Source organism: Erythrolamprus reginae, chromosome 5, assembly GCF_031021105.1.
Source record: "Erythrolamprus reginae isolate rEryReg1 chromosome 5, rEryReg1.hap1, whole genome shotgun sequence".
NCBI classification, from domain to species: domain Eukaryota; kingdom Metazoa; phylum Chordata; class Lepidosauria; order Squamata; family Dipsadidae; genus Erythrolamprus; species Erythrolamprus reginae.
This window is the reverse complement of record NC_091954.1, coordinates 43,613,394-43,636,469: the sequence shown is the minus strand read 5'-3', so window position 1 is coordinate 43,636,469 and position 23,076 is coordinate 43,613,394. Positions and strand designations below refer to the sequence as shown.

At 41.5% G+C, this 23,076-nt stretch overlaps 1 protein-coding gene across 6 annotated transcripts in view; it reads left to right on the top strand.

Annotated features, from left to right (window-relative positions):
• The window catches only part of MGMT (O-6-methylguanine-DNA methyltransferase), a 296,550-nt gene that overhangs the window by 229,496 nt on the left and 43,978 nt on the right, over window positions 1-23,076 (top strand). For all 6 annotated transcript variants that reach the window (XR_011559179.1, XR_011559178.1, XM_070752470.1 and 3 more), the window contains one exon: window positions 9,754-9,893. Coding sequence is in view for 4 of the 6 variants with exons in the window: in XM_070752470.1 (XP_070608571.1) it covers window positions 9,754-9,893 (140 nt within the window). In the remaining 2 variants the exon portion in view is untranslated. The remainder of the gene's footprint in view (window positions 1-9,753; window positions 9,894-23,076) is intronic.

The window sequence follows — 23,076 nt, the reverse complement described above, 5'->3', positions numbered from 1 at the left end:
CTAATAAATATATGTAGATTTATCTAACAACAAAGAATGCTTTTCTGGAGTAAATATAATGTAACTAATTTTTTTAATTTAACTGCCAGCATATTTAAGGGTTTTTTCCTGCCCCAAAAATTTCATTTGAAGTCCTCAGGGAAAATATTGCTCTCTTTCAACCTGAGTTTTTCCTACCTATCTCCTTAATTTACAAAAAATCCTTGACCTACAACCACAATTGGTTGAGTGATACTGGAATTTTGCTAAGTGATGAAGTCATTAAGCAAGTCATCACATGACCAGACCCAATTTTACGATAGTTGTTAAGTGAATCATATAGATGTTAAGTGAATTACATGGTCATTAAGTGTCTCCAGCTTCCCCCCTTTGACTTTGTTTATCGGCAGCCAACTGACAAGACTGCAAATTGTGGCCATATGACTGCAAGACATTGCAACCATTGGTAATGCAACCTGATTGCCAAGTGCTCAAATTGCAATCTCTTGATGGTGGGGATGGTACAGCAGTCATAGCTTTGAGGACAGGTCAAAATTTTTTCTTCAGCACCATCATAAATTCAAACTGTTATTAAACCAATTGTTGTGGACTCTGTGTAATAAGTTAAAATATATCTGGGGCAACAAATGAGAACAAAATAGGCATATATTTTGGCTCTCCGCACAGTCACTTGTACACTTATCACCTCACGGTTGGATTATTGCAACCACTCTACATGGGATTACCCATGAAGAGTGTTCGGAGACTACAATTGGTACAGAATGCAGCCGCGTGAATGGTTGCGGGTGCACCTAGGTACACTTAGATTACACCAATCCTCCGCGAGTTGCCCTGGCTTCCTATTGTTCTCCAGGCTCAATTCAAAGTACAGTGGTACCTCAAGATACGAACCCCTCGTCTTACGAACAACTCGTGATACGAACCCGGGGTTCAGAAAATTTTTGCCTCTTCTTACGAACTTTTTTCGAGTTACGAACCGGCGTTCGGAGACTGCTGGGAAGCCGCACGGCTGTTTTAAAAGGTGACAGCCGGGCGGCGGGGCTTCCCAGAAGCGTCCCGAACGCCGGTTCGTAACTCGAACAAAGTTCGTAAGAAGAGGCAAAATTTTTCTGAACCCCGGGTTCGGTTCGGGAGGTTGCTGGGAAGCCTCCCAGCCCGGCTGTCACCTTTTAAAACAGCCGCGCCGCTTCCCAGCTGTCTCCCGAAGCCGAACGCGGAAGTTCGGCTTTGGCGTTCGGCGTTCGGAGACAGCTTGGAAGCCACGCGGCTGTTTTAAAAGGTCGCAGCCGGCCTGGGGGGCTTCCCAGCACCCCCCGAACCCCAAACCCGGGTTCGTGGGGGTGCTGGGAAGCCCCCCAGGCCGGCTGTCACCTTTTAAAACAGTCGTGCGGCTTCCCAGCAGTCGCCGAAAGCCATTTTTTTGCGGGGGTTTTTTGGTTGCACGGATTAATTGACTTTACATTGTTTCCTATGGGAAACAATGTTTCGTCTTACGAACCTTTCGTCATACGAACCTCCTCCTTGCACCAATTAAGTTCGTATCATGAGATATTACTGTATTGGTTATTTCCTTTAAAGCCCTACATCGGTCATGGCCAGGTTATCTCCAAGACCACCTCCTGCCTCTTAGTTCTGAGTGACCAGTAAGATCCTACAGAGCTGGTCTCCTCCAGGTTCTGTCAGCTAAAGAGTGTCGGCTGGTGGGCCCATGAGGAAGGGCCTTCTCTGTGGCTGCCTCGGCTCTCTGGAACCAACTACCTCCTAAGATCCAGATTGCCCCCACTGTATTGACTTTCCGGAAAGCATTGAATACCTTGCTTTTCTGGCAGGCTTGGGGCCGTTGATCTCGCAATTTTACGAGGTTCAGCCTTGAATAATATGTGTGTATATGTTTTTTTAACTGTTTTTTCTTAATCTTTTATGATGTTTTTAAATGTACAGTATTTTATATCCTGTTATAAGCCACCCAGAGTCCTTCAGGAGTTGGGTAGCATAGAAGTACAATCAATCAATCAATCAATCAATATTATGGAACAGTAACTTATGGTTTATGGCAGATTTAAAATCCTCAATCTACTCCTCCATAGAATGCTTTTCTATGTGCCAAAGCACAGAGAGCCTCAATTCCTGCTTAGCAGGTACTATTCCAACAAGCTTTGAGTCCATTGCTTTGTTTGAATGACTGCTATAAAGGAATGTTATATTGTAAATTGCTGTGTGGTGTTTTTGTTTTTGTTTTGTATTATATTTCAAACCATATACACTGTCTGGATCCCGTATGGATTTCTACGGGCTACAAAAAGCATTAAATAAATAAATATTCTTCCTTTGTTGAGGAGATCAGTAAGTAGATTACAGCATTCCTTCATTTGGGAATCCGAGAATCCCTTCTATGGTAGCATTCCAAAAGATGGTGAAAATGCAGCTCTTTTGGGGAGTGTTTGGGGATTAATAGGTTGTTGCAATTTGTGATTCTCTTCTGCCTGACTGCGGTTGTTTTAATTCTCTGGACTAGGTTTTACAGTTGCAAGCTTCCAGGAATATACAATGACCTACAAATCTATTAAATAAATAATTCTGGGCAAAAATAACCACAGAAATCTTTTCTCTGTAACCTATTCACTTAGAGACTTAAAATATTCAGCAGCCGAATGAGAAAAACCCAACAGCCCAGTTTGTAGAGTTCAAACCTATAGTAGCACACAGTACAGGAAGCCTTTGACTTACCAGTTTGTTTAGTGACTTCTCAAAGTTATAACCACACTGAAAAAGTGGCATGTGTGAGGTCCCACAGAGCCGGCCTTCTCCAGGTCCCATCAACTAGAGCAGCGTTTCCCAACCGGTGTGCCGCGGCACACTAGTGTGCCGCGAGACACGGCCAGGTGTGCCGCGAAGCTCCTAGGGAAGCTCCAGCTGGGCGGGGCGCTGCTGGCACCCCTGCCTGAGTGTCATCCTGTGGATGGTCTTGGGCTTCACAGTCGCTTCCTGGTTCCCTCTCCTCCCACCGCCTGTGTCTCCCGCCGTCGCCTCCCACCAAGCCGGCGGCTGTTGCCGTGGGTTCCTCGAGTGGGAACTGCCGCTTCCCTCCGGCCAGCCCAGCCACGCTGCCGTAGAAAGCACAGAGGTTATTGCCACCGCTTCTGCCTCCACTCAGGGAGCCACCGTGGTCACCGCGCCTTTTCCTCTCACTCAGCTCAACCACGATGGCTCCCTGAGTGGAGGCAGAGGTGGCGGCAATAACCTCTGCACTTTCTACAGCAGCGTGGCTGGGCTGCCTGGAAGGAAGCGGCAGCTCCGGCCCGAGGAATGAGGCGCTGGCGGTAGACACAGGCGGTGGGAGGAGAGGGAACCAGGAAGCAACCGTAAAGCCCAAGACCAGCCACAGGACGACCTTCAGCCAGGGGCGCCAGGACTGCACGCAGCCATGGTGGGAGTAGCGTGAGAAAGAGAGGATTCCATCCCACAAGGAGATGCCCACCGAGCTGCAAGTCCCGCTGCCGTCGCCTTCTTTCCCTCCGCCTCTTTCTCCTCATGCAGCCTGAGCCCGCCTTTGCGAGTCCGCCCTGGCTTTCGATTCGCCCCATGATTTCCCCGCAATTTCATCCAGGCCACCTCTTGCCTCCTTTTGAACCGGGAAAATCTGCGGGCAAAGCAAAAGCCAGGGCAGGAGAGAAGCGCGGGGTGGGGAAGGAGGAGAGCCCCTCAGCGCTTCCCCTCCGCCAAGCTGCCTGCTTGTCCTCGCGCCTCATTGCTACCTCCTACCTTTTTCCAGGGGCCTTTGGAAGGTACCCAGGGAAGGGGGAATTGGGGGTGGCTGCAGCGGCTTCTCGTCCTCCTCATCCGGCTGCTAATGCCCGCCCGCCCCTCTTGCAGTCCCTTCACCGAGCGCTTTTGTCCCAGGCTGTCAGCGAAAGGGCTATAGGACAGGCGGGGCAGGCGTTCTTCTCACAGCTGAGGCAGGATTTGGAATGTCGGATGCGTGTGCGTGCGGGCTCCGCATCCCCCTGTCACCCAGAACATTTAAAATAAGAAAAACCTTCGCCGGCCTCCGCAGAGAAGAAAGGAAGAGAGAGAAAGAGAGACAGAGAAAGAGAGGCAGAGAGAGAGAAAGAAAGAGAGACATAGCAAGAGAGACAGAGAGAGAGAGAGAAAGAGAGACAGAGAAAGAGAAAGAGAGAGAAAGAAAGAGAGCTAGCAAGAGAGAGAGAAAGAGAGACAGAGAGAGACAGAGAGAGAGAAAGAGATAGCAAGAGAGACAGAGAAAGGGAGAGAAAGAAAGAGAGAGAATGAAAGAGAAATAGCAAGAGAGGCAGAGAGAGCAAGGGAGAGAGAAAGACATATAGGGAGGGAAGGAGGGAGAGAGAAAGAGAGCAAAAAAGAGAGGAAGAAAGAAAGAGGGATGGAGAGAGAGAGAAAGAAGGGAAGGAAGGAAGAGAGAGAAAGAGTGAGGGAGAAATAGAGCGAAATGGAGGAAGATTTTTTTTTGTCAAAACTTTTCTTTAGCCGCCCCTCCTCCCCCTCCCATTCAGTGTTCCCCAGGATTTTGAAAACATGAATAATGTGCCGCGGCTCAAAAAAGGTTGGGAATGTCACTTGGCGGGGCCTAGGGGAAAAGCCTCCTCTGTGTGGGCTCCGGCCCTCTGGAATCAGCTCCCCCCAGAGATCCATACTGTCCCCTCCCACCTGGCCTTCCGCAAGAGTCTCAAGAATCATCTATGCCACCAGGCTTGAGGCCATTAGACCCTAGCCCCTGGCCAAATGAATGTAATGTATGTTTGGTGTGTAAATGGTAGCAACTGATTTTAATATTATTGGGATTTTAGATTAACTGTTTTTAAATTAATTGGATTATGATGTTTTATTGTTTTTATTTGTTGTAAGCCGCCCCAAGTCTTCAGAGAGGGGCAGCATAGGAATCAAATAAATAAGTAAGTAGGTAGGTAGGTAGGTAGGTAAGTAAGTAAGTAAGTAAGTAAATAAATAAATAAATAAATAAATAAGGCAGTTTTTCATACTTATGACTGTTGCAGCATCTCCATGGTCACATGATCCAAATTTAGACTCTTGGCAACAGGCTTGTATTTATGACTGTTACATTGTGCCTACGATCATGGGATCATCTTTTGCGAACTTTGGTCAAGCAAAGTCAATGGGGAAGCCAAATTCACTTCATAATCGTGTTACCAACTTAGCAAAAAGGGTCATTTAATGGGGCAAATTCAATTAACAACTTTCTCATTTAGCAACAAAAATGTTGGGCTCAACGGTTCTCATAAGTCGAGAACTACCAGTAAAACATGCCATTTAGAGCCAGACTTGAAATAAAGAGTCTATGAGTTCCAATTCCTTCCATGGATATGAAAGCCAACTGGACAACTTTGGTCTGGTCACTTTCAGCCTAACCCCATTTCGCAAGAGTTATGGTGGAAAAAATAGGGGAAAGAAGTATTATGTATGTTTGCCAACTTGAGTTATTTTTAAATTTAATAAAGGCAGGAAATAAAGCAAACAAACAAATAAATATTCCCTTCTTTCTATAATCAGATCATGCCTGGTCACCAACAGGCAATTTTTCCATTGCCACAGATGAATGTCTCATTCTGCAGCAATCTGCAAAGATTGCTTCTTTTCATGCCTTATTAACAACAATATGAAAATCAAGAGTAACTAGGCAGCAAATGAATGAGTGTTTTTCTTCCAATGAGAATTACCCACCCAAATATGCAATATATATTAGGAGACACCACTGCATTTTCTCATATCTAACAAGCGAAATGGTGGCTGGGGGGGGGGGCATACAATAATCCAGACTGCTAGCTTTCTTCCTGCCCAGCTTAAGTTTGAAATTGGAAATAGAAAAGTATTATAAAATAAGTCCTGCCCATTATATTGTTCTCCTCTTTTCTTTTTTTAAAATTTGACTGTATGCCTATTTAAGCTTACCATTGAACGGGAAAGCCTATTGTATGCTTTAACAGGATAATTGTACTGGAAATTAAAAATACAGGAAAATCAAAGCCCTGAATGCTTTTGTAATAGTGATCAGTTACTCAAAATGCGCTCTTTAATAATCATGAATTTAAATATAGAACACAGTCATAGAATTGATTGCTGTGCTAATTCAAAAGGAAAAAAATGGTGATGTCATGAGTTTTATTTTTTTTTAAACCATAGCCACAGACTCAAGAAATTAAAAAACATTTTGTATCTCCTTATAAGTTTTACTGTTTTTTTTATTTTGCAAAATAAAAGTATAGTGGTACCTCTACTTAAGAACTTAATTCATTCCGTGACCAGGTTCTTAAGTAGAAGCAATTTTCCCATAGGAATCAATGTAAAAGCAAATAATGCATGCAAACCCATTAGGAAAGAAATAAAAGCTCGGAATTACCCCCTTTTGCCTTTCCGCACCCAGACGCTCCAGGAGGCAACCTCGCACCGGGTCTATGGGAGGCAGCGTGAAGGAGTCACCACATCAAAATGGTTTATTCCCTCTCCAAGTGCCCAGAGAAAGGAAAACGCTCCATTTGCTCTGGGCTGCCAAAGCCTTATGCGCCACCGAAAGGCTCCTCCGGCAGCCCAGAAAAGCCCTAGATGGCCAGGATTAAAGGGGAATGGCAGGAAACTGGCCCAGCCTTCGTGCTGCTCTCAAATTTCCTGGGAATTCTTTCCGGGCTCGGGTTCTTAAGTAAGAAATGGTTCTAGAGGCAAAAAAAATCTTGAGCACCCGGTTCTTACCTAGAAAAGTTCTTAAGTAAAGTTACCACTGTATTTCATAAAATTGGTATGCAGTATCCCATTCCCGCCGCTACCAGTGCACTGTGCATCCAACATTGCTTCTCCTGTGTGTTTGCGCACACATCCCAACAGGTTTTTGCTTCTGCGCATGCTTAGGAAGCAAAACCTTACAAGGGAATGCGCACAAGAGAGAGATTTTGGTGATTTTTTTGCTCCCGCGCATGCACAGAAGCTTTCAGCGATTTTTTTTTTTTTGCTTCTGTTCATTCAGAGAGATTTCAGAATTTTTTTTGGTTTCCATGCATGCTTCTGCAAAAATGCAGAAGCAAAAAAACTGCAGAAATCTCTCTCACGCACGCAACTCCTCACAAGATTTTGCTTCCTGTGCATGCGCAGAAGAAAAACACGCTGGGACATGTGCGCACATGCAGGAGAAGTGAAGCTTCACCCACAGCACAACTTTCACTATCGGTGTGCCGTCCTCATTCACACCGGTAGCAACCCAATACTGGTGGTATGCAAGACTTACAAATGTGCTTGTGTACACACCTATTATTATCACTATCTTATATTCTATTCTAATACTATTAAAATGTTTCCTCTACACTGTTTTGCAACCTTGACAGCTTTAAGTTGTGTAGATTTCAACTTCTAGAATTCCAGCAAATTTCCAGCAACAGCACACATTTGACTGCACTTTTCTCATTGTGTCACCCACTGGACTGACTTAGCACATAGGATAGGATAGAAAAGCATTTTTTCTATCTCAGCAACTTTAAGATGTGTGGACTTCAACTCCCAGAATTCCACTTTGCTGGCTGCAAAACTCTGGAAGTTGAAATTTACATATCTTAAAGTTGCCAGGTTTGACAAGCCCTGCTCTATACTATATTATTACTCTGTTTCCACTATGCTATGTAGAGATAATTTTCAATGTATGATGATAGTTGGGACCAGAACTTCCTTTACTAAGCAGGGCAGTTGGTATGTGAATCATGCCCAATGTTATGATTCTTTTTTCCCCATCACAGCAGTTGTTAAACAAATCATACAGCTGTTCAGTGAATCCGGATTCCCCCATTGATTTTGCTTTTTAGACACTAGCTAGGGAGGTCTCACGTGGCAACTGCATGATCCCTCAACCACACTAAATACATCTTGGCTGCCAAACATCTGTATTCATGATCATGAAACCACAGGATGTTGCAACAGTCAGAAGAACCATTTATAAGCAGAGGTGGGTTCCTTCTGGTTCGGGCCAGTTCACCTGAATCAGAAGCAACTTGCTGGTCATGTCATGATGATATCACAGAATCGGTTCAGTCAGTGCCAGTCCGTGGACATTGCCATTTCTGCCATCGCGATGGGGGGGGGGGGATTTATTTTTTTAAAACATTCCAGGGTTTTTTCTTCTGCACATGTGCAGAAACCAAGTTTCCTTCATTGCGCATGTCGCCATCTTGTTTTTGGCTTTTTTTGGCTTTTTTATTTTATCTTTGCACTGCTCATGCACATGTGCACAAAGCATGCACACACCATGAGGCACGGGACAAAGCGAACCAGCAATGAGGTAACTTAGTACCCAGCCCTAGTTATAAGTCACCGTTTTTGGTGCCATTGTAACTTTGAACAGTCACTACACAAATGATTGTAAAAACACCAACGTCCTCAAAACCCCACCTCCGGACCTCTGTGTTTTTGCGATGCTGCGATTTCACTGAGGCTCCCCTCGCTGGGAAACCCCACCTCCGGACTTCCCGTTGCCAGCAAAGCGCCTGTTTTTGTGCTGCTGGGATTCCCCTGCAGCATCACAAAAACACGGAAGTCCAGAGGTGGGGTTTCCCATAGAGGGGAGCCTCAGGGGAATCCCAGCAGCGCAAAAACGGGTGCCTCGCTGGCAACAGAAGTCCGGAGGCGGGGCACCCCAGTGGCGGCGGTGGGTTTGTAAGGTGAAAATAGTTTGTAAGAAAAGGCAAAAAAATCTTAAACCCCGGGTTTGTATCTTGAAAAGTTTGTATGATGAGGCGTTTGTAAACTGAGGTATCACTGTACACAGAATCAGTAGAAAAAAATTGACACACCCCCCTTCCGGGCTCTGGGTATGTTTTTCCTATCACAGTGATTGAGGTTGAATGTGTATAATTTTAGAAGAGCTGTGTGTGCGTGTATGTGTGCATACAGTTTATATAGTAATATATAATGTATATTTTTGTGTGCCTGTGTGTAATATGTATGTACACTTATGGCATATATACATAGAATTAAATAGTATATTTTGGATGTTCAATAATAGTAAATAGATAGGAAAATTGTATTTCTTTGAGGTGAGGAAGGCCAGACACCCTAACCCAAACCCTTGACATGAATGACCGCAAGTTGGCCACCTTTAAGCCAGTCACATCACCTTTAAGACAGTCACATCACCTTTAAGCCAACCCCCGGTGACATGATCGTCAAGCCACTCCCACCTGGTCACATGGCCAGCAAGCAACACCCATAATATAGGCCACACCCACAGTGTGGTAGTAAAAAAAATTGCAGCTATTCACTAACTATTATAATTAGTGTTGTCTACTGTTGGTATTATGCATCAATGTTTCCTTCTTACAAAACTTGTTCTGTCACTTTTTCCTCTTCCTGGGATTTTTTTCTTCATCTTTTCCTTGTCTGTTATGTGCAGCACAAAGCACAGCATAGTATGGAAAGGTATAAGAGCTCTTTTGTTGGACATCAGCATTTCTTTCTTCTCTGGCCGTTCCACAAAAGAACTGTTGCTCTTCTCTCCTTACTAGCAGTCACATAGCTTGCAAATTACACCACCTCCCATACCTTTGCCAAGGTTTATACACCACCCTTCTTGCTGGCACTAGGAAGGGACAAAGGTACCTGCAATTTTGTATAGGCAACTTGCTCTTCCAGATTAAATGCCACTTAAAAAGAAAAGAAAAGGCAAGCAAGCAATGTCCCTGTCGCCGTGTGACTTCTTCCTTTTTGTTTCCTGTGCTTGCCTCCCAGCTTCATTCACCAGAGACGTGTTGTGGACCCTGCTGAGAGATGTGAAATTTGGAGAGGCAGTTTCTTACAAGCAATTAGCAGCCCTGGCAGGCCACAGCAAAGCAGCCAGAGCGGTGGGTGGAGCGATGAGAAGAAATCCTGTAAGTCCATGTCAGCATTGAAAGGAACTTGATGGAAGATGGTGGGTTGAGATGGAAAGCTTTGTGGGCTAAATGTCATTAGATTAAATATATTTGCTGCGAAAACTACTCTGCTATGAGTAATAAGGTCAGTAAGTGTTTTTAATCAGCATTAATGCATAAACCAGTTTAATATGATTTATTTCCCCATCATTTATTTAAAATGGGAGTCATGCATTTATTTTAATGCATCAAGTTCTATGGATGTGGGGTTTTTTGTTTTTTTATTTTCCTTTCCTTTTTAAAAAAAAAATAGTACAAGAGAAATATATTATGGAAGGAACTGTTCCCTTTTCGAGCAGGACTGTAACTTACCTATAACAGAATGATCCTATAAGAATCTTCTTTTCACCTAAAAAAATATGTGTCTGGGTCTATGAGTTCCTATGGAGCAAAAGGGCAAAATAGCCTCTGGATTCTGAAAGGAACACCTTTGATTTGGGTTCCAAATATGGTCAGGTTTTGGATATTGAAAGCCAGATGTGTTCCAGCCTTATTTGCCTCTGGAATCAAGGTCTGGTGTCTGTTTTCTCATGGCAAGGCACCCTAAAAGGTTGATGAGCTTCACCAATTTAGGCCGTATCAAGTGTAGTGTTTTTATTTGCAAGTTCAGGGGAACATTTGTAAAAGACTTCAGCTATATTGTCCTGTCAGCTGCCTATCTTTGCTTTCTTAGAAGCTCGCTGGCAACTGCCATAACCAGGGGTGGAGTATGGGGAGGGGAAGATGCTGGGGGTGTGAAAGAATGCTGTGGGAAATTGGGGGATATGAACACTAACAGGAATCAGGGGTGCCAAACCGAGCCATCTTCCTTCAAGGATGCTGGCCCTGGGGGAAAAATTTACAATGGCGCCTCAGGTGCCACATTCCCAAAACAGTGGAACAGAATCTGATAGGACTACTCCCACAGGGGAGGAGGGTTTTGGACATTGGGGATTGCTTTCAATATATCATTTTTTGCACATTTTTTCTTCAGAGTTTGCCTCGCTCCACTCCACCTACCATCTCTAGTAGAAATGTCAAGGGTCATTCTTTCCTAGGGAGTAACCTGTGGCCAGCCTGACAGTCCCCATTAGTGGCATACTTCTGATATTTCCTAATATGTAATATCTAAATCTCATTTTAGCATAATTTATTGGCATTTATGACAGTGGCCTATTCAGTTAAGTGTAAAGTTATTTAAGTACTGGTACAATTCCAATCAGTATTGGTGAACAGCAGGGGCGGGTTCTATTTTTCTTCACTGCTAGTTTACTCCTTGATGTGATGCATTGGCACATGCACATTGCGCACCACACGAGTGTGACAGGTGAGTGCATGCACAATGCAAAAACCCCCAGCTTTTGAGCATACACAGAAGCAGAAAAACAACTTCTGTGTGTTCACAGAAGCAAACAACAACAACAAAAAGCCAGTTTGGGGGTGCAGCAGGCCTGGGTCTACCAACCGAGGCCGGTCAGAACTACCTTTGGTGAAAAGTCAAAGGAAGACCTTTCATATTTCCCCATTGCTATACTTTATTTGGAAAATAGTCCGAGTAGCTCAGCTAATCCTGAACTTCTTTTGAACTGTATATAGCTAATGGGTCATTGATATACAACATTCATCACTTCCTTGCAGAAAGGCAGCTATAATTCAAAATAAAATTAATCTGTTATGCTGAATCTATTTACTATTTCAGATCTCACTTCTAGGCGTTGATTTCCCCCCCCCCTTTATTTTGTTAAAAAAGAAAAAAATCATGGGACTCTAGCCAAAAATATTCCTGTGAATGGGAGAATATCTTCTATCCAAGAGGAATAATGGGGGGGGGGGGGGGGGGCATAAGGTTAAGAAAGTTTACTAATTGTCTTTTTTCCTTCTGTTCTGTGGCTCAAAAAAAACTGCTCCAGAGAATTGGAACTCCACTGGAATATAGCATATGTCCCTTTTCCTGCTTTGCTAGATTGGCAGGAGCAAGCGTTGAATCTAATCCATATTAAACGCATGATTGCATGATTTCTCCAAAGCACGGTTATATAGCTGACGGTCCCGTAACTAAACTTACCATAATCTTGTTGTGCAATTTAAAGGAAAATGAGTAGAAATATTTGCACCTGTTAGTGTGGATTTGTGATGGACCTTAGCATCTCTACCAGAAACAGCTTTTAAAAGATTAATACATTTTTTTTCATTAAGTAGGGACATGTATGAAGCTATTCCTTGAGTTGACGTTTTAGAGTTGATGCTTCTATATGTCCTCAGTATGTGCAGTTAAAGAAATGCTATGTCAGATATCTCTATTCACTGAAGCCCCATCACTCACATAAAATTGCTGAATCAGTTCATTAATCTTGAACAGTTATTTTCAGCAAATCTATACATTGTTTTTTGTACATCTGGCTACATTCACAAAATGCACGGTTGCTAGCATATATCAAATGGCTGTATTTATAAATTTTGCTAATATTGCCCAGGTATGATTTAATTTGCTAAATAATTAAAATTGGTGTTTTACTGAGATCCTAAATTGCCAATATTATAATTTTTTTTAAAAAAAATGTTCTTCAGTTAAACCCTTCCTAATATACTTTCCTATAATAAAAGCTGTCTGGAGCTTTATTCTGCAGATCCTGCCTACTTAATTTCTGGAGTGTACATTCTACAGGTCTCCTTTTGTAGTTGGGTTAATTCGCATAATTCATACACTGACCTTCAACTTTATGAGAAAGTAGAAAAAGTGCCCGCAGCAGCTGAGAAATGCAACATCTTTGCTTTAAATTATGCCAAGGACATGGTGGAGATGGCTCACCTTTTTGCAGAAAAAAAAACCTTCAAATAGTTTACAGCAGTTTAGATTAATGGTGAGGGCTGCTGTCCTCAAAGGGAACCCATAAAGTTCAATTAAAAATCTCATTAGAATAGTATAGGAGGATCAAAAAGAAATCATCTGGACCCTTGGGGATTGGGAAATGTTGGGCTGATTAGACCAAGACCATCATAAACGACTCTTCTGTGACTTATAAATGAGATATCTTTAACAGTCTACTGGCAAAGGTGCTGTGTATAATATCCCTCCCTCCCCAATTTTACATACTTACGTTATCATTCAAGCTAAAACTTGACACAAACATTGATCTAGCATAAGTGAAGTGTGTTGTTCACTCAAAATGTTCCAAACATTCAAGGCTGAATGGAGTAATTGTGCAGTTAGGGGAAGAGTGTGAAGCATTGATTTGGAATGTGCTAGGCACATAAACCTACTTGTGCATTAATTCCTTAGGTGGCTAGCCATAAACTGGAACTCATGCTGGTTCATATTACAGTGTTCGTTTGTATTAGAGAGCAGGGGCAGGAAAAGCAATAGGACACGAGCAAGCCAAAACATTATTTTTTGCTAAGTGCAATTTCTGTTGTGTGTTATGACTTGATGTTTCAGCTGTTTCTATTATGGCCTCACTGATCTGTTTCTGACAGTTTGCCAGCTTTCTGTAACCATCCAGTTTATCAGCCAGTATAATAGGATGGTCAATTTTTCTCTATATCAAATTGAAAACCCCTAACAAGCAAAGCATCAGCATTGTACAACATTGTGTTCCCATCCTCAGACTGAAATTGCTAAATGCCGTTCAAAAGCAATCAATACAGTGTGCAGGGAGTATTTTTTTTCTTCACCTTTTTCTAAACAAACACATTATTGAGGAGTTAGTTTATTCACAGATTGCCATGAGCGTTAATGACCACCCTGAGTGTAGTTCTGCCAGTCACCTAGCTGGCTGTTGATAAAGATTTAGCATCATGTTCTAAGTGTCAGGCCTGTCAGTAGTGCTGAACCATTTGACCAGAAGAAAAAACGCAGAGGGAGCTATTGATTACAGCTTCTCAGTGTCACTTGTTCACCAGGATTTAGGTATTGATGAGGCTGCAAGTGAAAACAAACCCTCTCCCTTGTGGGACTCTAGCCCAGAAGAACAAAAGCAAAGTTGGAGAAAATATTCAGCTGGTACCAGAATCAGAGGGATTCCATTATTGATCGAAAGGCCCCTTCATGTTTTTGTTTTTGTTTTAGAGACAAATCTAGGGGGTTGGAAGTTGTGTAGCATTTGAGAAAGAGGCATGTAAGTGATGGATTCGTGTATTGGATGAATTAGATTTCCCAGCATGAAAATTTCAATGGAGTTGTAGTAATATGAACTGCTGAGTTATTGATAAAAGTGCATTAAATGCAACTGAAGCTCTAAAGCATAGGTTGCTGGCACTGTTTTCCCTCTGAAGTAACCTCAGGGCTCTAATAAAATTTTAGTGCATTTCATTTCATTTCATTTCTTTTTTAAGTTGGCTAAATATTGTCACCACAATTAAAGCAAAATAAGATGGTGATCAATACTCTTATATTGCAAACATAACGTAGTGCATTTTTTAAACATCTCTCTGTGGTATACAAGGATTCATTCATTTTCTTATAGCCTATGTCAGGCGCAAGATTCTTCCCGTATACAACACAAGTACAGTTGAACCTTTGTCCATATATAGGTGGTCATATCACAGACCTCAGGTTGATTGATTGATTGATTGATTGATTGATTGATTGATTGGACTTTTATGCCTCCCCTCTCTGGGAACTCCGGGAATTTGTGAACCTTTCAGACACTACAATTTTTAGCAATGATACCCAAATAATTTATTTACTTAGTATTATTTCAGACCTTACCAAAATATAGAGGAATAATTAGAACATATGAGGAAACTAAAGCAGTGGTGGAATAAATGGACTAAACTATGTCTATTCCATTGTCATGTCTTCTGCTTGGTCAGTTCCTACCCAAAAGCAGACACATGAGGAATTATAGTTCCAATAATAATAATAATATGGGTAGTCGTTGACTTACAACTTTTTAAAGTTACAACAGCACTGAAAAACATGACCTATCGCCGTTTTTCTCATTTGTGATCTTAGTAGCATCCCCATGATCAGGTGATCAAAATTCAGATGCTTGGCAACTAGTTCATATTTAGCAAGCAAGTCAGTGGGGAAGCCAGATTCACTTAAGAACTGGATTACTAATTTATCAATTGCAGTGATTCACTTAACAACTGTTGAACAAAAAGTCATAAAATGGGGCAAAATTCACTTAACAAGTGTCTCACTTAATAACAGAAATTTGGGGCTCAAGGACTACTTGGATATAGAAAAACACTTGACAAGAAAAATCTGGTCACCTTGATAAGGGGAAGGGGAAACAGCACAAATACCCCTATTTCATGACATTTTAAGAAGATACCATTTGTGCAGTCAATTTCCTGTCTTCACAAGGACATTGATTGATTATTTGTCATCAGGTTATTTTCAACTCCTAGCAACCATAAAGATATATTTTCTGCATGACGATCTCCCTACCCTTCTCTTTCAGATCTTCCAAGAACATACTACTGTAGCTTAAATCCATCCGACTTGCAGCTGATCCCCCACTTTTTTTCTTCCGCCTTTCCTAGCATTAAAGCCTTTATTATTATATTTTGAAGAGTATACTACATTGTTCTATAGCTCCTGTAAAATGTGTGTATCAGAAAACATACATACATGAACCTCATATAGCATTCTATAATGTGTACATAATGTCCTTGGTAAGGCCACACTTGGAATACTGCATTCAGTTTTGGCCACCATAATGTAAAAAGACATGGAGACTCTAGAAAGAGTGCAGAGGACAACAAAGGTGATTAGAGACATGAAGGCTAAACATATGAAGAATGGTTGCAGGAATTGAGTATGTCTATTTTAATGAAAAGAAAGACCAGTGTTTAAGATTTTAAGATTTAATTGGATTTGTATGCCGCCCCTCTCTGAGGACTTGGGGCGGTACACAGCATATACAGAACAACAAGAAACAGTAATAACAATCCAATTAATAATACGTTAAAAAACAATCTTTAAAATTATAATTTAAAAATACCTATCAATACCATTCATTCAACAATCAAACTAAAGCATTCATTGTTCAGGGGGAAATATCTAAGGAACCCCAGGCCTGGCGACAAAGATGAGTTTTAAACTCTTTTGGAAGGCGAGGAGGGTGGGGGCAGTCCAAATCTCTTGGGGGAGCTGATTCCAAAGGGCCGGGGGCCCCACGGAGAAGGCTCTTTCCCTAGGTCCCACCAGCCAACATTGCTTGGTCGACGGGACCCTAAGGAGACCAACTCTGTAGGACCTAACCAGTGGCTGGGATTCGTGCAGCAGAAGGCAGTCTCGGAGATAATCTGGTCCTATGCCATGTAGGGCTTTATAGGTCATAACCAACATTTTGAATTGTGACCTGAAACTGATCGGTAGCCAATGCAGTCCACGGAGTGATGATGAGATATGGACATGTCTTGGAAGGCCCAAAACTGCTCACGCGGCTGCATTTTGGATGAGGTGAAGTTTTCGAACACTCTTCAAAGGTAGCCCTATGTAGAGAGCATTGCAGAAGTCGAACCTCAAGGTGATAAGGGAATGAGTGACCATGAGCAAAGACTCCCTGTCCAAATAGGGCTGCAACTGGTGCACCAGGCGGAACCCCCCTCGCCACAGCCGAAATATGGTGTTCTAATGTTAGCTGTGGATCAAGGAGGATGCCCAAGTTGCGAACCCTCTCTGAGGGGGTCAATAATCCCCCCCCGGGTAATAGATGGACGTGTCCTTGGGAGGCAGTACCCACAGCCACTCCGTCTTGTCTGGATTGAGTCTGAGCCTGTTGGCACCTATCCAGACCCTGACAGCCTCCAGACACTGGCACATTACTTCCACTGCTTCACTGAGTAGACATGGGTTGGAGATGTACAGCTGAGTGTCATCAGCATACTGATCGTAATTCACCCCATGCCCTTGGATGATCTCACCCATTGGTTTCATGTAGATATTAAACAACAGAGGGGAGAGGACCGACCCCTGATGTAAGGACAAGGTAAGGACCTAGGAGTCAACCTCTGACTCTCCGCTAACACTGACTGTGACCCACCAGAGAGGTAGGAGAACCACTGTAAAATGGTGCCTCCCACTCCCAACCCCTCCAGTCGGCACAGAAGGACACTATGATCGATGGTATCGAAAGCCGCTGAGAAGTCAAGAAGTAGGATAAACCCCTGTCCCAGGCCCGCCAGAGATCATCCATTAGTGCGACCAAAGCAGTTTCCGTGCTGTAGCCAGGTCTGAATCCTGACTGCCGAGGGCCTAGATAATCGGCTTCTTCCAAGGAACATTGGAGCTGGAGCAACAACCTTCCCCATAAAGGGGAGGTTGGAGACAGGACGATAGTTGTTAAATACGGTGCCACACCTGTAACCCGGCTGGGCACATTTCCGAGAGAGGAACACCTCCCTCCGGTCCCAGCCAGGTCTCAGTTACACACGCCAGGTCTGTCTCTTCCTCTAGTGTTCCAATATTTCAGGGTTTGCTACGAAGAAGAGAGAGTCAAACTATTATCCAAAGCACTTGGGGGTAGAACAAAAAGCAACGAGTGGAAAGTAAACAAGGAGAGAAACAACTTAGAACTAAGGAGATATTTCATAACAGTTAGAACAATTAATCAGTGGAACAGTTTGCATCCAGAAGTTGTGAATGCAACTTGGAAACACTAGAATTTTTTAAGATGTTGGATAACAATTTGTCTAAAGTGGTGTAGGATTTCCTGCCTAAGCAGGGGATTCGACTGGAAGACCTCCAAGGTTCCTTCCAACTCTGTTATTCTAAATTCCTTTATTGTATTTTTTATTATTTTATTTTATTATTATTTTATTTTATTGGTTACTCTCAATTACTGTTTATTTCATTGTGCATAAGTTCTTTCAAAAGAATTAGTTTTCATTCTGAAAATCAGGAAGAATATTTTCAGGAGAGATAAATTCGGCAGAAAAGTTGGAACAAACTTCCAGCAGACATGGTTGGTAAATCCACATTAACTGAATTTAAACATGCCTGGGATAAACATATATCCATCCTAAGATGAAATACAGTAGTATATGGGCAGACTAGATGGACCATGAGGTCTTTTTCTGCTGTCTATTTCCTATGTTTCTATGTTTCTAAGTTTGTACAACAGTTTTCCAATAGACAGAATTCAACTATATAAGACAAAACTCATTTAAAGTCAAAAAGAATCATTAACCAACCTACAAATAAGTATGAGGTTGTAGGAACATTTACAAAGTTACTTAATTTAAAAAGTAGTTGTCATTAGAATCGGACTAGGGTTTTTTTGTACTGACTGAGATATAATATACCCATTGAACCTTGTAATGCTGAAAAATCATTGCAAGGAATTCAGAAGTTGCTGTAAATATATATGATTACTGGGGGTGGGTATCCCAAGCTTTCAATTTGAAAAGCAATTGGCAAAATGATGCATATCTTCAAATATATGACAGTGTGAAATACAGTTTCAGGTTTTCAGTAAATATACCGGTAGATTTACACAAGTGTTTTTTATGCTAGCTGTGGGTTTTTTCGTCCCCTCACTCAGTTCAATTTTTTAATATCAAAATTACTACCGCACTCAAAAATAATTGATAATTCAAGAAGAGTCTGAGATGTGTATCACATATAACATTGATGGTGAACCCTTTTCCCCCCAGGTGCCGACAGCTTGAACACTAGTGCTATCACAAATGTGTCCACACCCATAATTCAATGCCCCTGGGTCTTCTCCCCTGCACACTTGCGCCGTTACCCCTGTGCCTGTGTGTGACACACACACACCCGTGCTGCCCTACCCTCACATGTGTGTGCATGACCTACCCCGCTTCCCCATTTCCCAATTTCTGGTGAGCCCAGTAGGCCTGTTTTTCACCCTCACCAGGCTCCAGAGGCTTCCCTGGAGCCTGGGGAGGGTGAAAACAGCCTCCTCCGCCCCGCCCCCCCCAAGACCCTCCAGAGGCTGAAAACACCTATGCGAGCCAAAAATCAGCTGGCTGGCACTCAAATGCACACTGGAGCTGAGCTAGCGCAATGGCTCGCATGCTGGCAGATATGGCTCCGCATGCCACCTGTGTCACGCATGCCATAGGTTCACCATCATGGGCATATAACACATAGCATACTATTTTTGTCAATAATAGTAACTGTTGTAGTAGAAACAGGAAACTAGATAGACAGACAGATGATGCCGCATCTGTCTAGCAACAATAGCAGAACAAAATCAGTGGAGGCATCTTTTTTTAAATTAAATAAGAAAGAAGTTCAACAATGTATTTTAAAGATGTAGTTAAGGATGATGAAAGAAATTGAGCTAATTATTTACATTAGCCATTCTTATAGGAGTACAGGACAGAACCTGATCTAAATTAACACTTTTGGGAAATGTGCCTGAAAAAGAGAAACAACTAGTAATGACAAAAATAATGTTTATCACGGGATCCAATCTGGGCTGGTCACCGGGATCAGGGCACTTGTTTTCTGAGGTTTGGGACTTGTGCTGGAGCCCATCTTCAGGGAATTTCTCTCTAGAAGGAGCAAGCTATAGAGAAATTCCTTGAAGACAAGTTCCAGCACAAGTCCGAAAGCTAAGAAGATAAAACCTTTGGTCCTGGTGACTGACTGACCCAGATTGGATCCTGCAACATTATCCTGGGACATGTATTTTCACCTTCATTCATAATGTTTATCATCAAATATATAACAGATAAATCACAATACCAGATGACATCTGAGATTTGTCTTTAAAAAAAATATTTTTAGAAAGTATTTTCGGGCTACCCAAATCCAAATGGACTCTAGGAAGTAAACCACACAATTAAATACAGTAAAAAACCAATATATTGCAATATTGCACAAACTGCTGTGATAGGTGTCCAAGCACAATTGAGCTCTACAATTAAGAAAAGTGCTACTTTTACTTCCATAACTTCAGGAGAAGGTTTTGTAGCCCAGGAATTCGGGGTTTTATTAAAAGGAGTTGCCTTAATATGTTGCTACAATTGGTTACTAAACTAGCCATTGTGGTACAACATCAAAAAAACTGGAATTGGAAATTAAGTCAATCTTGGAAATTTTGTGCAATATAAATATGGCTTTTACAAGTAAGTAGCTGGGAAGGACACCAATCAAAGTAAATGCACTGATGGACTTTGGGTCAGTTTTAATTTTAAATCTGTTCTGATGATGATGATTGACTAGAAAAGGTCCTTTGACTTTGCAAATTCCTTTTAGGGTTATCCTTCAAAACACTAAAAATAATACAGACAAGATCATAATCTTTCTATTTAATAATGTATTATAACACCTGGAAAATATGCAATCATTTAAAAAATTGCATCGTAGTTTTGAAAAAGATTAATAAAAGAGTAAGCATACGATCAAGGACCTGAAGAAAATCTATATGTGGAAAGGGTAAAAACATACATCATTTATTTGACCAGAAAATAGATAAATATAGGCGTGTGCAAAATAGGTTGTATTGACTCAAAGAGTTTGCAGTTTCCCCCCAAATGGGCTAATTCAAGAGGTGTTTCCTCCATTTTGAAGCAGTTATTGGCATGATGACTCCTGCCACATACCTCCCAGAGACCAATAAAATCACACAGGGTTGGCCTTCTCCAGATCCCGGTCGACTAAGTAATGCAGGTTGGTGGGGCTGCAGGGGAGGGCCTTCTCTGTGGCAGCCCTGGTTCTATGGAACCAACTCCCCCTCAGTGTTCATACTGCTCCCACCCTACTGGCCTTCCGAAAGGCTGCAAAGACCTGGCCTGGGGGCCATGAACATGTACATCTGTCATGGCCAAATTGTATTGAATGGTATGCATGTGTGTTGACTGCATTGTTTGAGTTGTGGGTTTTATAACTGGGGTTTATTGTTTTAATATTTGACTTCTTTATTATTATAATTTGTATTTTTTATATTGTTGTAAGCTGCCTTGAGTCCTTTGGGATTGGATGGCATAGAGGTAAAATAAAATAAAATAAAATAATAAATGTTTGGGGCAAGCTTGATTATGCTACTTTTTAGTGTTTTGGAGGATGGCGGGACGGGGGGTGTTGATACGGTAGATTCTTACAGATTGAGGCACGGTGTGAAGAACATCAAGAGGGGGGAAAATTATTTATATTTAATGATATTATATAAGGGCGGAAATTTCTGGATAAATAAAAAGAAATGCTTCTTCATGTGATGCATAGTAAAAATTGGAATTTGCTTCTGCCAAGCATTGATGGCCACTGACACTTTTTTAAAAGGATTAGACAGATCCATGGAGAATAAAACTACTAATCATGAAGATTATGCTGGTTTATGACTGAGATAAAATTGTTATGCCATGCTATATGTCATATTAGTTGTTATCTGTTATATCTGTTCTATGCTATATGTTAGGTTAATCATGAAGCCTATGTAATTTCTCCAGTATCAAAGGCAGCATCTCTCTTGCTAACAGCCACCGGGGAACTCAAGCCTGAACTGGCTATTGTACTCATATCCTACTTTCAAGCTTAATCATAGCTTTTTGGAACAAATTGGCCTCTTGTCTGATTTAGTACTGCACTTCTTAATAGCAACTATGCTTCCGGTTTATATGTTAAATACTTGGTTTCTGATGAGTCGTATTATAAAGGAGAGAACACAAATATTTTCTTTCCCAATGTTTAACTTTATATATTCTTTAAAATTACTGAGATGTTTGGAGTCAATAGCCAAATATTTATTTTAACTATTTTAGTTTGAATCTGGGATATTAACCACATGGAAAAGAATATGGAAAAAGGAAGTAAATAACTCATTAGCAAATGATCTAACATATCTTCCCTTAGCACTCATAAAATAAAATGTAAGCCCTTCCCTCTCTTGCTCCCTCCATCCCTTGCTCCCTCTTTTCCTTGTAAAAATAAATAAAAGACATACATTAAAAAGCAAATGTGTGACTGTGCATCCATCCACATGTTTGTACGAGTTTAACTCTGAAGTTCAATAAGATCATAGGCACCCTTGGTTCATAGACTCTTGAGATCTCGAAGTTCCATTGACTGTCAGCCAATGATTGATAATCTTATTATGTACATTTTAATTATAATATTCCTTGTTTATTTATGCAATTTGTTCATCTGCCCTGATTCCTTATTAGTCAATTTTAATAGCTGTGACCCCAAGCAGTGGTGAAATCCAATCGTTTTACTACTGGTTCTGTGGGTGTGGCTTGGTGGGCATGGTATGATATGGCTTGGTGCGCATGGCTTGGTGCACACGGCAGGGGAAGTCTACTGCAAAATCTCCATTCCCACTCTATTCCAGGGGAAGGATATTGCAAAATCCCCATTCCCTCCCCACTCCTGGGCAAAGGATATTGCAAAATCTCCATTCCCATTCCATTCTGGGACTAGACAGAGTGGTATTTGCTGGTTTTCTGAATTACTCAAAATTTCTGCTACCAGTTCTCCAGAACCTGTCAGAACCTGCTTGGATTTCATCCCTGACCCCAAGTTCTAATATTCTAAAAAAAGAGGGAAGGAATAATATATCCATTTTCTTCATTGTAATTTTTAAAATTCTGCATCAGGTTCAGATGATCTAAATTGTAAAGCATTACACTTTCTTTCCTCTCTTTATATCGATAGTTGTCAAAAAAAAACACCTTTGTTGCTACTTTCATGCATTTTACATACAGCATATTAGTGAAATTATTCAACCTGAAACTTAGTGCTTAGCAATAGCAATAGAGACTTATATACCACTCCGTAATGCTTTACAGCTTCTATGAGTGGTGAAATTTCAGCATTTTGCCCCCAACAATCTGGGACCTCATTTTACCAGCATCAAAAGGATGGAAGGCTGAATCAACCTTGACTCATTCATAATCTGATTGTGGACAGTGTTAACCTGCAATACTACATTCTGATCACCATACCACCACGGTTCTTAATTTGTAATGCTATCTGAATTCAGCTAGAGGTTAGATTCATTTAAAGGCAAGGTAATATTTTTTAAAATCCTATTCTTAGCCTTAACCTTGTATGAAATTGGCCATTTTCATTGCTGCCATGCACAAAGTTATTGATTTAATTAAGCTATTCATCATAAGAATTTAAATTCCCTTCCTGTATAAACCCTACAAGTTCAGATCCCTTTAGTATCTATATGTTTATTTACTTTAAACATATTACAACATTGTTTTCCCATGGCCTCATTTTCCCATTCCTCATTCT